The 17,194-nt window shown below is 47.3% G+C and overlaps 1 protein-coding gene across 1 annotated transcript; it reads right to left on the reverse strand.

The window, feature by feature from the left end:
• Nucleotides 1–12,197: 12,197 nt before the first annotated feature.
• Nucleotides 12,198–12,878, reverse strand: LOC138645769 (uncharacterized). The gene has a single exon (XM_069735288.1). It carries the CDS (start codon nt 12,876–12,878, stop codon nt 12,198–12,200), a length of 681 nt encoding a protein of 226 aa, XP_069591389.1.
• Nucleotides 12,879–17,194: the final 4,316 nt, after the last annotated feature.

The following is a 17,194-nucleotide window of genomic DNA, read 5'->3' on the forward strand; positions in this document are numbered from 1 at the left end:
AGTGATGTCACCTCTGATCTCTGGTGATGGATAGGAGACATTCTCAGTGATGTCACCGCTGATCCCTGGTGATGGATAGGAGACATTCTCAGTGATGTCACCGCTGATCTCTGGTGATGGATAGGAGGCATTCTCAGTGATATCACCTCTGATCTCTGGTGATGGATAGGAGACATTCTCAGTGATGTGATCTCTGGTGATGGATAGGAGACATTCTCAGTGATGTCACCTCTGATCTCTGGTGATGGATAGGAGACATTCTCAGTTATGTCACCGCTGATCCCTGGTGATGGATAGGAGACATTCTCAGTGATGTCACCTCTGATCTCTGGTGATGGATAGGAGGCATTCTCAGTGATGTCACCGCTGATCCCTGGTGATGGATAGGAGGCATTCTCAGTGATGTCACCGCTGATCTCTAGTGATGGATAGGAGGCATTCTCAGTGATGTCACCGCTGATCTCTAGTGATGGATAGGAGGCATTCTCAGTGATGTCACCGCTGATCACTAGTGATGGATAGGAGGCATTCTCAGTGATGTCACCGCTGATCCCTGGTGATGGATAGGAGGCATTCTCAGTGATGTCACCGCTGATCTCTGGTGATGGATAGGAGGCATTCTCAGTGATGTCACCGCTGATCACTAGTGATGGATAGGAGGCATTCTCAGTGATGTCACCGCTGATCCCTGGTGATGGATAGGAGGCATTCTCAGTGATGTCACCGCTGATCTCTAATGATGGATATGAGACATTCTCAGTGACGTCACCTCTGGTGATGGATAGGAGGCATTCTCAGTGATGTCACCGCTGATCTCTAGTGATGGATAGGAGGCATTCTCAGTGATGTCACCGCTGATCACTAGTGATGGATAGGAGGCATTCTCAGTGATGTCACCGCTGATCCCTGGTGATGGATAGGAGGCATTCTCAGTGATGTCACCGCTGATCTCTGGTGATGGATAGGAGGCATTCTCAGTGATGTCACCGCTGATCTCTAGTGCTGGATAGGAGGCATTCTCAGTGATGTCACCGCTGATCTCTGGTGATGGATAGGAGGCATTCTCAGTGATGTCACCTCTGATCTCTGGTGATGGATAGGAGGCATTCTCAGTGATGTCACATCTGATCTCTGGTGATGGATAGGAGGCATTCTCAGTGATGTCACCTCTGATCTCTGGTGATGGATAGGAGGCATTCTCAGTGATGTCACCGCTGATCTCTGGTGATGGATAGGAGACATTCTCAGTGATGTCACCTCTGATCTCTGGTGATGGATAGGAGGCATTCTCAGTGATGTCACCTCTGATCTCTGGTGATGGATAGGAGGCATTCTCAGTGATGTCACCGCTGATCTCTGGTGATGGATAGGAGACATTCTCAGTGATGTCACCGCTGATCTCTGGTGATGGATAGGAGACATTCTCAGTGATGTCACCGCTGATCTCTGGTGATGGATAGGAGGCATTCTCAGTGATGTCACCTCTGATCTCTGGTGATGGATAGGAGGCATTCTCAGTGATGTCACCTCTGATCTCTCGTGATGGATAGGAGGCATTCTCAGTGATGTCACCGCTGATCTCTGATGATGGATAGGAGGCATTCTCAGTGATGTCACCGCTGATCTCTGGTGATGGATAGGAGGCATTCTCAGTGATGTCACCTCTGATCTCTGGTGATGGATAGGAGGCATTCTCAGTGATGTCACCGCTGATCTCTGGTGATGGATAGGAGGCATTCTCAGTGATGTCACCTCTGATCTCTAGTGATGGATAGGAGACATTCTCAGTGATGTCACCGCTGATCTCTGGTGATGGATAGGAGACATTCTCAGTGATGTCACCGCTGTTCTCTGGTGATGGATAGGAGGCATTCTCAGTGATGTCACCGCTGATCTCTGGTGATGGATAGGAGGCATTGTCAGTGATGTCACCTCTGATCTCTGGTGATGGGTAGGAGGCATTCTCAGTGATGTCACCGCTGATCTCTGGTGATGGATAGGAGGCATTCTCAGTGATGTCACCTCTGATCTCTGGTGATGGATAGGAGACATTCTCAGTGATGTCACCGCTGATCTCTGGTGATGGATAGGAGACATTCTCAGTGATGTCACCCCTGATCACTAGTGCTGGATAGGAGGCATTCTCAGTGATGTCACCGCTGATCTCTAATGATGGATATGAGACATTCTCAGTGATGTCACCGCTGATCTCTGGTGATGGATAGGAGACATTCTCAGTGATGTCACCGCTGATCTCTGGTGATGGATAGGAGGCATTCTCAGTGATGTCACCGCTGATCTCTGGTGATGGATAGGAGGCATTCTCAGTGATGTCACCTCTGATCTCTGGTGATGGATAGGAGGCATTCTCAGTGATGTCACCGCTGATCTCTGGTAATGGATAGGAGGCATTCTCAGTGATGTCACCGCTGATCTCTGGTGATGGATAGGAGACATTCTCAGTGATGTCACCTCTGATCTCTAGTGATGGATAGGAGGCATTCTCAGTGATGTCACCGCTGATCTCTGGTGATGGATAGGAGGCATTCTCAGTGATGTCACCGCTGATCTCTGGTGATGGATAGGAGGCATTCTCAGTGATGTCACCTCTGATCTCTGGTGATGGATAGGAGGCATTCTCAGTGATGTCACCGCTGATCTCTGGTGATGGATAGGAGGCATTCTCAGTGATGTCACCGCTGATCTCTGGTGATGTATAGGAGGCATTCTCAGTGATGTCACCGCTGATCTCTGGTGATGGATAGGAGACATTCTCAGTGATGTCACCGCTGATCTCTGGTGATGGATAGGAGGCATTCTCAGTGATGTCACCGCTGATCTCTGGTGATGGATAGGAGACATTCTCAGTGATGTCATCGCTGATCTCTAGTGATGGATAGGAGACATTCTCAGTGATGTCACCGCTGATCTCTGGTGATGGGTAGGAGACATTCTCAGTGATGTCACCGCTGATCTCTGGTGATGGATAGGAGGCATTCTCAGTGATGTCACCTCTGATCTCTAGTGATGGATAGGAGACATTCTCAGTGATGTCACCGCTGATCTCTGGTGGATAGGAGGCATTCTCAGTGATGTCACCGCTGATCTCTGGTGATGGATAGGAGGCATTCTCAGTGATGTCACCGCTGATCTCTGGTGATGGATAGGAGGCATTCTCAGTGATGTCACCGCTGATCTCTGGTGATGGATAGGAGATATTCTCAGTGATGTCACCGCTGATCTCTAGTGATGGATAGGAGGCATTCTCAGTGATGTCACCGCTGATCTCTGGTGATGGATAGGAGGCATTCTCAGTGATGTCACCGCTGATCTCTGGTGATGGATAGGAGACATTCTCAGTGATGTCACCGCTGATCTCTGGTGATGGATAGGAGGCATTCTCAGTGATGTCACCGCTGATCTCTGGTGATGGATAGGAGGCATTCTCAGTGATGTCACCTCTGATCTCTGGTGATGGATAGGAGGCATTCTCAGTGATGTCACCGCTGATCTCTAGTGATGGATAGGAGGCATTCTCAGTGATGTCACCGCTGATCACTAGTGATGGATAGGAGGCATTCTCAGTGATGTCACCGCTGATCCCTGGTGATGGATAGGAGGCATTCTCAGTGATGTCACCGCTGATCTCTGGTGATGGATAGGAGGCATTCTCAGTGATGTCACCGCTGATCACTAGTGATGGATAGGAGGCATTCTCAGTGATGTCACCGCTGATCCCTGGTGATGGATAGGAGGCATTCTCAGTGATGTCACCGCTGATCTCTAATGATGGATATGAGACATTCTCAGTGATGTCACCTCTGGTGATGGATAGGAGGCATTCTCAGTGATGTCACCGCTGATCTCTAATGATGGATATGAGACATTCTCAGTGACGTCACCTCTGGTGATGGATAGGAGGCATTCTCAGTGATGTCACCGCTGATCTCTAGTGCTGGATAGGAGGCATTCTCAGTGATGTCACCGCTGATCTCTGGTGATGGATAGGAGGCATTCTCAGTGATGTCACCTCTGATCTCTGGTGATGGATAGGAGGCATTCTCAGTGATGTCACATCTGATCTCTGGTGATGGATAGGAGGCATTCTCAGTGATGTCACCACTGATCTCTGGTGATGGATAGGAGGCATTCTCAGTGATGTCACCGCTGATCTCTGGTGATGGATAGGAGACATTCTCAGTGATGTCACCTCTGATCTCTGGTGATGGATAGGAGGCATTCTCAGTGATGTCACCTCTGATCTCTGGTGATGGATAGGAGGCATTCTCAGTGATGTCACCGCTGATCTCTGGTGATGGATAGGAGACATTCTCAGTGATGTCACCGCTGATCTCTGGTGATGGATAGGAGACATTCTCAGTGATGTCACCGCTGATCTCTGGTGATGGATAGGAGGCATTCTCAGTGATGTCACCTCTGATCTCTGGTGATGGATAGGAGGCATTCTCAGTGATGTCACCTCTGATCTCTGGTGATGGATAGGAGGCATTCTCAGTGATGTCACCGCTGATCTCTGGTGATGGATAGGAGGCATTCTCAGTGATGTCACCGCTGATCTCTGGTGATGGATAGGAGGCATTCTCAGTGATGTCACCGCTGATCTCTGGTGATGGATAGGAGGCATTCTCAGTGATGTCACCTCTGATCTCTGGTGATGGATAGGAGGCATTCTCAGTGATGTCACCTCTGATCTCTGGTGATGGATAGGAGGCATTCTCAGTGATGTCACCGCTGATCTCTGGTGATGAATAGGAGGCATTCTCAGTGATGTCACCTCTGATCTCTAGTGATGGATAGGAGACATTCTCAGTGATGTCACCGCTGATCTCTAGTGATGGATAGGAGGCATTCTCAGTGATGTCACCGCTGATCTCTGGTGATGGATAGGAGACATTCTCAGTGATGTCACCGCTGTTCTCTGGTGATGGATAGGAGGCATTCTCAGTGATGTCACCGCTGATCTCTGGTGATGGATAGGAGGCATTGTCAGTGATGTCACCTCTGATCTCTGGTGATGGATAGGAGGCATTCTCAGTGATGTCACCGCTGTTCTCTGGTGATGGATAGGAGGCATTCTCAGTGATGTCACCGCTGATCTCTAGTGATGGATAGGAGGCATTCTCAGTGATGTCATCGCTGATCTCTGGTGATGGATAGGAGACATTCTCAGTGATGTCACCGCTGTTCTCTGGTGATGGATAGGAGGCATTCTCAGTGATGTCACCGCTGATCTCTGGTGATGGATAGGAGGCATTGTCAGTGATGTCACCTCTGATCTCTGGTGATGGGTAGGAGGCATTCTCAGTGATGTCACCGCTGATCTCTGGTGATGGATAGGAGGCATTCTCAGTGATGTCACCTCTGATTTCTGGTGATGGATAGGAGACATTCTCAGTGATGTCACCGCTGATCTCTGGTGATGGATAGGAGACATTCTCAGTGATGTCACCCCTGATCACTAGTGCTGGATAGGAGGCATTCTCAGTGATGTCACCGCTGATCTCTGGTGATGGATAGGAGGCATTCTCAGTGATGTCACCGCTGATCTCTGGTGATGGATAGGAGGCATTCTCAGTGATGTCACCGCTGATCTCTGGTGATGGATAGGAGGCATTCTCAGTGATGTCACCGCTGATCTCTGGTGATGGATAGGAGGCATTCTCAGTGATGTCACCTCTGATCTCTGGTGATGGATAGGAGGCATTCTCAGTGATGTCACCGCTGATCTCTGGTGATGGATAGGAGGCATTCTCAGTGATGTCACCGCTGATCTCTGGTGATGGATAGGAGACATTCTCAGTGATGTCACCTCTGATCTCTAGTGATGGATAGGAGGCATTCTCAGTGATGTCACCGCTGATCTCTGGTGATGGATAGGAGGCATTCTCAGTGATGTCACCGCTGATCTCTGGTGATGGATAGGAGGCATTCTCAGTGATGTCACCTCTGATCTCTGGTGATGGATAGGAGGCATTCTCAGTGATGTCACCGCTGATCTCTGGTGATGGATAGGAGGCATTCTCAGTGATGTCACCGCTGATCTCTGGTGATGTATAGGAGGCATTCTCAGTGATGTCACCGCTGATCTCTGGTGATGGATAGGAGACATTCTCAGTGATGTCACCGCTGATCTCTGGTGATGGATAGGAGGCATTCTCAGTGATGTCACCGCTGATCTCTGGTGATGGATAGGAGACATTCTCAGTGATGTCACCGCTGATCTCTAGTGATGGATAGGAGACATTCTCAGTGATGTCACCGCTGATCTCTGGTGATGGATAGGAGACATTCTCAGTGATGTCACCTCTGATCTCTAGTGATGGATAGGAGGCATTCTCAGTGATGTCATCTCTGATCTCTGGTGATGGATAGGAGGCATTTTCAGTGATGTCACCCTCTGATCACTGGTGATGGATAGGAGGCATTCTCAGTGATGTCACCTCTGATCTCTGGTGATGGATAGGAGGCATTGTCAGTGATGTCACCGCAGATCTCTGTGACTGTTCATACCTGCGTCAGGTGAAGGTTTGGGACCACCAGTGTTGCTGCCTCAGTCCTAAGCGTCATGCTCCTGTATACTGATGAGTTTTAGGGGCAGATACTGAATGGAGACGAGTTTCTGGGGTGTTCGCCTTCTTCTCGCCCTCATGTGTCCTGTTTGCTCAGAGCCTCCTTTGGCTCACTGGCGCTGCCCCATTAAATAAGAATTCCCTTTCTCTTTGATATCTCTTGAAAGAACGATGGATTACTGCTCATTTTATCGGATTACATTTATGGGAATTCCTTGGGCTTTTGACTCCCTGATTGATGCTTTTTTACCAATCGCATTAGTGTCTTTGTCCTCAGTTATCAACAATGCACAGAGGTTTGTGAACATAGCAGGATCAAAGGGCGCAGGGCACGATGGGTTAACAACCTTTTATCTTCTTCTTTTCAAAAGGCATGTACATTACTTTATGAATTAGCGCGGCATTATGGCGCATCCATGAGTCACTGGTACCTGTGTATATATAGTCAGTAATTACAGCATTAAAACAGTGGCATGTAAAAGTTTGTGCACCCCTGGTCAAAATTACTGTTATTGCGAACAGTTAAGCATGTGGAAGATGAAATTATCCAAAAGGTCTAAAGTTACAGATGATACATTTCCTTTGTATTTTAGGCAAACAAATATATCAATATATCTAGATTTTCATTTTTTACATTTTAAAAATTACAAACAGGAAAATGGGCTGATGCATTAGTTTGTGCACCCTGTATGGTTAGTACCTGGTAGTGCCCCCGTCTAAAAGTATCACAGCTTGTAAATGCTTTTTGTAGCCAGACAAGAGTCTTTAAGTTCTTGTTTGAGGGATTTTCATCCATTCTTCCTTGGAGAATTCCTCCCATTCTGTGAGATCTCTGGTCGTCTTGCTTCCTCTGCTATTTTGAGGTCCAGCCACAGATTTTCAATGATGCTCAGATCAGGGGACTGTGAGGGCCATTGTAAAACCTTCATCTTGCGCCTTTTGAGGTCGTCTATTGTGGATCATGACGTGTTTAGGATCATTCTCCATGCGCAGCAGCCATCCTCTCTTCCTCTCTTCACCTTTTTACAGATATTTTATATTTGCATCAAGAATTTATTGAAGTTTCATTAAATCCATTCTTCCCTCTTAATGTGAAATGTTCCTCGTGCCATTGACTGCAACGCATCCCCACAGCCTGATCACCCCCATGCTTAATGGTTGGGGAGATGTTCTTTTCCTGAAATTCTATGCCCTTTTTTCTCCACACATACCTTTGATCATCGTGGTCAAATAGATCTATTTTAATCTCATCGGTCTACTGGACTTGTTTCCAAAATTCATCAGGCTTGTTTAGATGTTCTTTTCATACTTCTGACGCTGAATTTTATGATGAGAACGCAGGGGAGGTTTTCTTCTGATGACTCTTCCATGAAGGCCATATTTCTGCAGGTGTTTCTGAACAGTAGAACAATGTAACACAACTCTAGAGTCTGCTAAATCTTTCTGAAAGACTTTTGCAGTCAGACAGGGGGTTCTGATTTGCCTCTCTAGCAATCCTACGAGTTGCTCTCACTGAAATTTTGCTTGGTCTTCTAGACCTTATCTTGACATCCACTGTTCCTGTTAACTGACATTTATTAATTACATTTCTATCTGAAGAAAGGGCAACTTGAAAATGCTTTGCTATCTTCTTATAGCCTTCTCCTGCTTTGTGGACTCCACTATTTTCATTGTCAGAGTGCTCGGCAGCTTTGGCACAAGGTTAGAGGAGGGTGGGTTTTTATAAAGCTGGAAACTAGCATCACCCGGCCTTTCCTAATGATGATGGTGAACGAGATATAATCCTAAGGCCGGCTTCACGCTAGAGAGAAAAATGGACAAGGGAGAGGTGCAAAAACAACGCATTGCACACGGACCAATGTTTCTCTATGGGGCAGCTTCCATCAGCCGTATATTTCTCGGCCGTATTTTACGGGCTGAGAAAATCGCAGCATGCTGCGATTGTCAGTGTATTCCTCCAAAAATCCGCCAATAAAAGTCTATGGGGCGAGAAAAATACGGACTACACACGGACCTTGCGTGTGACTTGCGAGAAATACGCACCGGAGTCCTATAGAAAAGCCGGTAATTCAGTGCGGTGTACAGTAAAATCACACTGACAGGTTAGAATAGAATAGATAAAATAAATGTCTACATATAGTATAGGGATATATACAATAGCAAGGTGACATTAACCCCTTATTACCCAATATCCCACCGCTACAGGGCAGTGGGAAGAGAGGGTCCAAGTGCCAGAATAGGAGCATCTTCCAGATGTGCCTTTTCTGGGGTGGCTGGGGGCAGATGCTTTTAGCCATGGGGGGGTTGGGGGGGGGGCAATAACCGCGGAACCTCTCCAGGCTATTAATATCTGCGCTCAGTCACTGGCTTTACCATTCTGGCGGAGAAAATTGCACAGGAGCCCACGCCAGATTTTTCCATGATTTGACCCTTTATTTTAATACCTAGAGCTCCCAAATTTTTCACACACACTCTACTAACTTTATTAGTGAGGAATATGTAAAAATATAATGGAAATTAAATGGTTTACTACATAGTAACATAGTAACATAGTTAGTAAGGCCGAAAAAAGACATTTGTCCATCCAGTTCAGCCTATATTCCATCATAATAAATACCCAGATCTACGTCCTTCTACAGAACCTAATAATTGTATGATACAATATTGTTCTGCTCCAGGAAGACATCCAGGCCTCTCTTGAACCCCTTACTGTATGTAATCATGTCTCATATCCTGTCGGGTTCAGTAAGGAGATAGGAAAAGCCGGCAATTGAATTACCGGCTTTTATGCTATCTAGCGCTGTATGAATATAAATATATATAGACTGTATATATGTTGTCACGATTATTTGAGGCCATGGATCCATTCTATGTCCATTTTGCAAGCCGGCGAGAGAATCTCGTCCTACGGATGCCATACGGATACTTTTTGGAGAAAAATATCGCATCCTCGCATTGAATACGGATCACTGTTCAGGAACTTTTCTGCATATCTTGGCCGTAAAAAAAAAAAAGGACCGTAATTTTATACGCTATGTCTGAGCCCGGCCTAACATTCTAACTAAGGTCTGAAACCTTGGTCAAAGTTATCTGAGCACACAAATTTTCAAGGGTGCCCAAACTTTAAAGTATGTACAGTGACTGCACCAGCAGAATAGTGAGTGCAGCTCTGGAGTATAATGCAGGATGTAACTCAGGATCAGTAATGTAATGTATGTACACAGTGACTGCACCAGCAGAATAGTGAGTGCAGCTCTGGAGTATAATACAGGATGTAACTCAGGATCAGTAATGTATGTACACAGTGACTGCACCAGCAGAATAGTGAGTGCAGCTCTGGGGTATAATACAGGATGTAACTCAGGATCAGTAATGTAATGTATGTACACAGTGACTGCACCAGCAGAATAGTGAGTGCAGCTCTGGAGTATAATACAGGAGGTAACTCAGGATCAGTAATGTAATGTATGTACACAGTGACTGCACCAGCAGAATAGTGAGTGCAGCTCTGGAGTATAATACAGGATGTAACTCAGGATCAGTAATGTATGTACACAGTGACTGCACCAGCAGAATAGTGAGTGCAGCTCTGGAGTATAATGCAGGATGTAACTCAGGATCAGTAATGTAATGTATGTACACAGTGACTGCACCAGCAGAATAGTGAGTGCAGCTCTGGAGTATAATACAGGATGTAACTCAGGATCAGTAATGTATGTACACAGTGACTGCACCAGCAGAATAGTGAGTGCAGCTCTGAAGTATAATACAGGATGTAACTCAGGATCAGTAATGCAATGTATGTACACAGTGACTCCACCAGCTGAATAGTGAGTGCAGCTCTGGAGTATAATACAGGAGTTAACTCAGGATCAGTAATGTATGTACACAGTGACTGCACCAGCAGAATAGTGAGTGCAGCTCTGGAGTATAATACAGGATGTAGCTCAGGATCAGTAATGTAATGTATGTACACAGTGACTGCACCAGCAGAATAGTGAGTGCAGCTCTGGGGTATAATACAGGATGTAACTCAGGACCAGTAATGTAATGTATGTGCACAGTGACTGCACCAGCAGAATAGTGAGTGCAGCTCTGGGGTATAATACAGGATGTAACTCAGGATCAGTAATGTAATGTATGTACATAGTGACTGCACCAGCAGAATAATGAGTGCAGCTCTGGGGTAGAATACAGGATATAACTGTATCTGTGGGTTGCTGATTGTCTCCATAATTTTCCAGAACAAAATTCCAAGTAAACTCTTGTGATCTTGATTGTTCAATTTTCGGCCCCTCAGCGATTTTTCCGGGGTTGGGGCTGACGTCACTAGCTCTGCATCTTGATTGTTTGTCGCTACTGAAACCCCAAAACTTGTACTAAAGATTTTAAGTTACAGAGACTTATTTCTTACCCTGGAGGGGTCTGGGTACTTTACTGAGCATCGCTGCCTGTTTTTCCTGGGAAACTCCATATAAAAGGTTAAGGTGAAATTCCCCTTTACTGATCTGGAATTTACCTGTTTAAATGTCATGGATAGAATATTAGCCACATAATGGAGGATGGGGGTTGTGATACATTTTGTATGCAGTCCTGCAGCGAGCCTGTGACGTCAGTCCTCCGCCGACTGCTCCTGCAGCCATGAAACCCCCTTTTTATTTCCAACATCAAAGAGCAGCTAATTATCTTGCTGAAAGGGAATGGAAGGACTGGGATTTTTTCCCCTTGAAATAATAACTGCGCGCACAAGCCCGGACTTACAAAGTCACACCTCTTGATCTGAAGACGTTGGCTTATGGAGAAACCTGCTGGAAAGACACCTCTTAAGAGTTTCCATTGATGGCGTCAAATAATTCTCTGGCTAATACCTGTGATTGATTTCTCTTGTTTTCTAACCGCAGCCGGCGAGGTTAAACTGTTTCTAAAAAGGTTTCCACATCAAAGCCTTGATGTCCAGATTAGTGAGGAGACCTCTCCGTAGGTGAATGAGAGGCGAAGCCCGTAATGTAGGCCGGGGTCTTTTAAGTTGTTCCACTTGGGAAAGTTACCTGTTTATTGGTGATGAATGATCTCCACGGGCGGCTTCACACCGGCCTCCAGCCGAGTCCTCGTCATTTTCGTTTCTCCACGGAGTCGCAATTCCTTCTAAATATTTACCGATGCAAATTGAACATTTTCGCTTATCTACTTTTCCTCTTCAAAAGGGTCATTATACAAAGAAAACGCCAGATCTTCATCAAACAAGGGTGACGTGGCGCCACATGCAGGATGGCATCTGAAGAAGGAGGAAAGATGGCTTTTCCTGATAAATCCCAAACATAGGAGAACATTGTATGAAAATTAGTGTTCTACATCAGATAAAATGTTTGAAAATTGCTGCAGTTTTGTGTTTCGTCTGTTTTGTTGGCTTCTGGTTTTGCTTCCTGCCTAAACCTTGATGTCAGTCATTGTGGGGAGGATCTTCCCGCTCTTTGTGTTCAGAGTGGGTTTCTGGGGCTCATACTTATTTTCTATGACATACCCGTAACCCATCTGTGAGCCAACAGCCTGGACCATGGACTGCTACAATGTAACAACCTATAAGGCTCCATACACATTACACTAATGTCAGCTGAACCCGCCAATATCATCACATGTATATGGGGCGCGGGACAACTGATGGTCGGGGAGAGGCTGGATGACGAATGGTCGGGGGGAGAGGCTGGATGACGAATGGTCAGGGGGAGAGGCCGGACGACGGATGGTCGGGGGAGAGGCCGGACGACGGATAATCGGGGGAGAAGCCGGATGACGGATGGTCGGGGGAGAGGCCGGGCGACAGATGGTCGGGGGAGAGGCCGGACGACGGATGGTCGGGGGAGAGGCCGGGCGATGGTCGGGGAGAAGCCGGATGACGAATGGTCGGGAGAGAAGCCGGACGACGGATGGTCGGGGGAGAAGCCGGGCGACTGATGGTCGGGGGAGAAGCCGGGCAACGGATGGTAGGGGGAGAAGCCGGATGGTCGGGGGAGAGGCCGGACAACGGATGGTCGGGGGGAGAGGCTGGATGACGATGGTCGGGGGAGAGGCTGGATGACGGATGGTCGGGGGAGAGGCCGGGCGACGGATGGTCGGGGGAGAGGCCAGACAACGGATGGTCAGGGGAGAAGCCGGATGACGGATGGTCGGGAGAGAAGCTGGACGACGAATGGTCGGGGGAGAAGCCGGACGACGGATCGTCGGGAGAGAAGCCGGATGGTCGGGGGAGAGACCGGATGACGGATGGTCAGGGAGAGGCCAGATGCACATGTCTAATTTAATACTGCGATCGCATTGCCTCTCTGAGATAAGTTGTCGGCTGAAGTGTCATAGAGAACACAGGACCGAGCGAGGGCGCCCGTTTCTGGGAGAGTCGCCTCAGATGACTGTCGGCTGAACGACTGACAATCCTTTAATGACAAAAAAAAAGACTCGCACATCCAAACTAGTGTGAATAGGTGCATACCAGGAGCAGCTACCTCCATACATAAATATACAAAAAAGGTTGCACTCTATTGTGCAAAAGCATGTCTAATCTGAAATATATGAAATATGAATAGCAAAATGGCTTTTGAACATTAGGAAAATATTTAAGAGACGCTTTGCACAGAATTTGATATAATCAAATAGTGTGAGCCCATCAACCATCGTCAAGGTGGTCTCATAAAAATGATGGGTCCCTGACCCCCCCTGTCCAAATGTGAACACTTACCGAAGGCCAATGTCTGTATGCCTGGGTGAATGTGGACACCTCTGTTCAGCATAGCCTACATATGAGTTAGCCGGGACCAAGTGTGATGAGATGCAATTAAAAACCACATGGTGATGAGAGGAGTGCTGAGTCAGTCAGCTACCATAGAAATGACAAAAAAAGAGTCGCACATCCAAACTAGTGTGAATAGGTGCATACCAGGAGCAGCTACCTCCATGCATAGGAGAACATTGTATGAAAATTAGTGTTCTACATCAGATAAAATGTTTGAAAATTGCTGCAGTTTTGTGTTTCGTCTGTTTGGTTGGCTTCTGCTTTTGCTTCCTGCCTAAACCTTGATGTCAGTCATTGTGGGGAGGATCTTCCCGCTCTTTGTGTTCAGAGTGGGTTTCTGGGGCTCATACTTATTATCTATGACATACCCGAAACCCATCTGTGAGCCAACAGCCTGGACCATGGACTGCTACAATGTAACAACCTATAAGGCTCCATACACATTACACTAATGTCAGCTGAACCCGCCAATATCATCACATGTATATGGGGCGCGGGACAACTGATGGTCGGGGAGAGGCTGGATGACGAATGGTCGGGGGGAGAGGCTGGATGACGAATGGTCAGGGGGAGAGGCCGGACGACGGATGGTCGGGGGAGAGGCCGGACGACGGATGATCGGGGGAGAAGCCGGATGACGGATGGTTGGGGGAGAGGCCGGGCGACAGATGGTCGGGGGAGAGGCCGGGCGACAGATGGTCGGGGGAGAGGCCAGACGACGGATGGTCGGGGGAGAGGCCGGGCGATGGTCGGGGAGAAGCCGGATGACGAATGGTTGGGAGAGAAGCCGGACGACGGATGGTCGGGGGAGAAGCCGGGCGACTGATGGTCGGGGGAGAAGCCGGGCAACGGATGGTAGGGGGAGAAGCCGGATGGTCGGGGGAGAGGCCGGACAACGGATGGTCGGGGGAGAGGCTGGATGACGGATGGTCGGGGGAGAGGCTGGATGACGGATGGTCGGGGGAGAGGCCGGGCGACGGATGGTCGGGGGAGAGGCCAGACAACGGATGGTCAGGGGAGAAGCCGGATGACGGATGGTCGGGAGAGAAGCTGGACGACGAATGGTCGGGGGAGAAGCCGGATGACGGATCGTTGGGAGAGAAGCCGGATGGTCGGGGGAGAGACCGGATGACGGATGGTCAGAGAGAGGCCAGATGCACATGTCTAATTTAATACTGCGATCGCATTGCCTCTCTGAGATAAGTTGTCGGCTGAAGTGTCATAGAGAACACAGGACCGAGCGAGGGCGCCCGTTTCTGGGAGAGTCGCCTCAGATGACTGTCGGCTGAACGACTGACAATCCTTTAATGTCTATGGCCGCCTTAGGCAGGAGACTGATTTGTGCTGAAAATGTCTTTAGTTCATAGAGGATTGTATGGACTGGATACAGTTGTAACAAACCTTCAGCTATAAGAGGTTTCAAGCTTCTGAATATTAAAGGAGTTGTATGGGAAATGTAAACTAGTGAGCTAGACTGCTTAAAAGAAAAAAAATCTAACAATCAGCAATCCTAAAAAATGCTCTGGGAATGCAGGACGGACATATGATTGGTGCCATCTGTGCAGACGCCCAGGTGCCCAAGAGATAAAGGAGCCAGGTCCAGTTCCTAAGTGGCATGCAGCTTCTGTAATCGGCACATAAAGGGGCCCATGTACTGGTCTTGCACAGGGGCACTCCTTTGTCTGTGTTCGCCACTGGGTGAATGCCAATTATGCTGCACGGTGCTGGGCTGTGAGTGCAGATCACACAACAGGACATCTCATGCCACCGCCATGGTCAGATGCATGCACCTCAGTAGCCCCGGAGGTCATTTTGGAGGGTTCCTCCTTTTGCTCCGGTTCTGATTCTGGGTTGATGCCTTTCTGCAGCCCTGAACGGCTTTCCTCATGTGACAGTCCTTGTCCTGGTATCTGCTCCATGCTCTTCAGACTGTCCTCGGAGTCACAGCAAACCTTCTAGTGACCACCTATGATATGGATGTGCCACCTTGGAGGAGCTGGACGACCTGTGCACCATGAATGGGCTACAGGCACCACCTCATGTCATTAGCAGTCACAAGAACACGAGTAAAATGCAAAACTAGAGAGAGAATAATCAGGCAGGATAAGGAGGGAGGAATCGTCTGCGGCTGCCACCAGTGCATTCACGTTTGCTGCTCCCGCCATGGCTCTTGTGGTCACTTTATTAAGATCGGATCTATCATTCTTGCCGTGGATCCGATGATGGAGGCTATAGCCAGTCATTATTATATCTCTCTGGGGCGATATTACCTGCCGGTCGTTATCTCGCCGGTAATTGACATTGCAGATAATGGTTAATATTCATTATCTTTGTAACCTTGGCAGAATAATCCTGTCCTCCTCACATCCTGACAAAGGTCCAATAATTTCCTGTTCTTCATAAATGAGATTTCTCTCCTATTATTGTAATAAAAGTCGAAAGTATTAAAAACATGCAGCTAACAAACCCATAGAAGTCAACAGGGCTATTCACAGATAGGGTCTTCTTCACGGACCTGCGCACCTGATCCAAGTAAGTCTCATGGTCGCTCCTATTCTGCCCCATTTTTTGCAGACGCCGTTCAGTCGTAGTGAGAAAAAAGTGAAATGCATGTGGCAGCCATCTGTGTTATTAGCTTTTCATGGATGCATCTTTTTTGGCTGATGCAGAATTAGGCATGGACTTGTGGCCGAGGCCTTAGACTCTGAGGCACCTCTCAACCTCTTGTAAAAAGCCTTTCTTCACGTCAGCCATTTTTTAGTTCTTTTTCTTTTCTGACAACTTCTTGACAACACGAATGGTTACTTTTACTGAGCTCATGGTGAAGCAGCTTGGTCATGAGTCCTTCTCTCCACTCGCTGTGCAATTGTCAGTCTTCACTGCACTTCTGAAATTATACAGTTGTGTTCAAAAACTTACATACCCCGGCAGAATTTTTGCTTTCCTGGCCTTTTTTCAGAGAATATGAATGGTAACACCAAAACTTTTTCTCCGCTCATGGTTAGTGGTTGGGTAAAGCGATTTATTGTCAAACTGCTGTGTTTTCTCTTTTTAAATCATAATGATGACCCAAAACATCCAAATGATCCTGATCAAAAGTTCCCGTACCCTGGTGATTTTGGCCTAATAAAATAACATACACAGAAGTTGACACAAATGGGTGTGAATGGCTACTAAAGGTAACATCCTTACCTGTGACTTGTTTGCTTGTAATCAGTGTGTGAGCATAAAAGCTGAGTGAGTTTCTGGGATCCAGACAGACTCTTGCATCTTTCATCCAGCCACTGACATTTCTGGATTGTGAGTCATGGGAAGGCAAAAGAAATATCAACAGATCTACGGGAAAAGGTAGTTTAACTGTATAAAACAGGAAAGGGATACAAAAAGATATCCAAGGAATTGATAATGCCAGTCAGCAGCGTTCACACTGCGATTAACAAATGGAAAATCAGGGACTCTGTAAAAACAAAACCACGGTCAGGTAGAACAAAAAAAATGTCATCCACAACTGCCAGGAAAATTGTTCGGGATGCAAAGAAAAACCCCCAAATAACATCAGCTGAAACACTGGACTGTCTGAAAACTAGAGGTGTGGCTGTTTCAAGATACACAATAAGGAGGCACTTGAAGAAAAATGGGCTGCATGGTCGAGTTGCCAGATGAAAGCCATTACTACGAAAATGCCACAAAGTATCTTGCCTACAATACCCAAAACAGCACAGACACAAGCCTCAAAACTTCTGGAACAAGGTAATTTGAAGTGATGAGACCAAAATTGAACTTTTTGGCCACAACCATAAACGTTACATTTGGAGAGAGG

Source organism: Ranitomeya imitator, chromosome 7 (assembly GCF_032444005.1).
Source record: "Ranitomeya imitator isolate aRanImi1 chromosome 7, aRanImi1.pri, whole genome shotgun sequence".
NCBI classification, from domain to species: domain Eukaryota; kingdom Metazoa; phylum Chordata; class Amphibia; order Anura; family Dendrobatidae; genus Ranitomeya; species Ranitomeya imitator.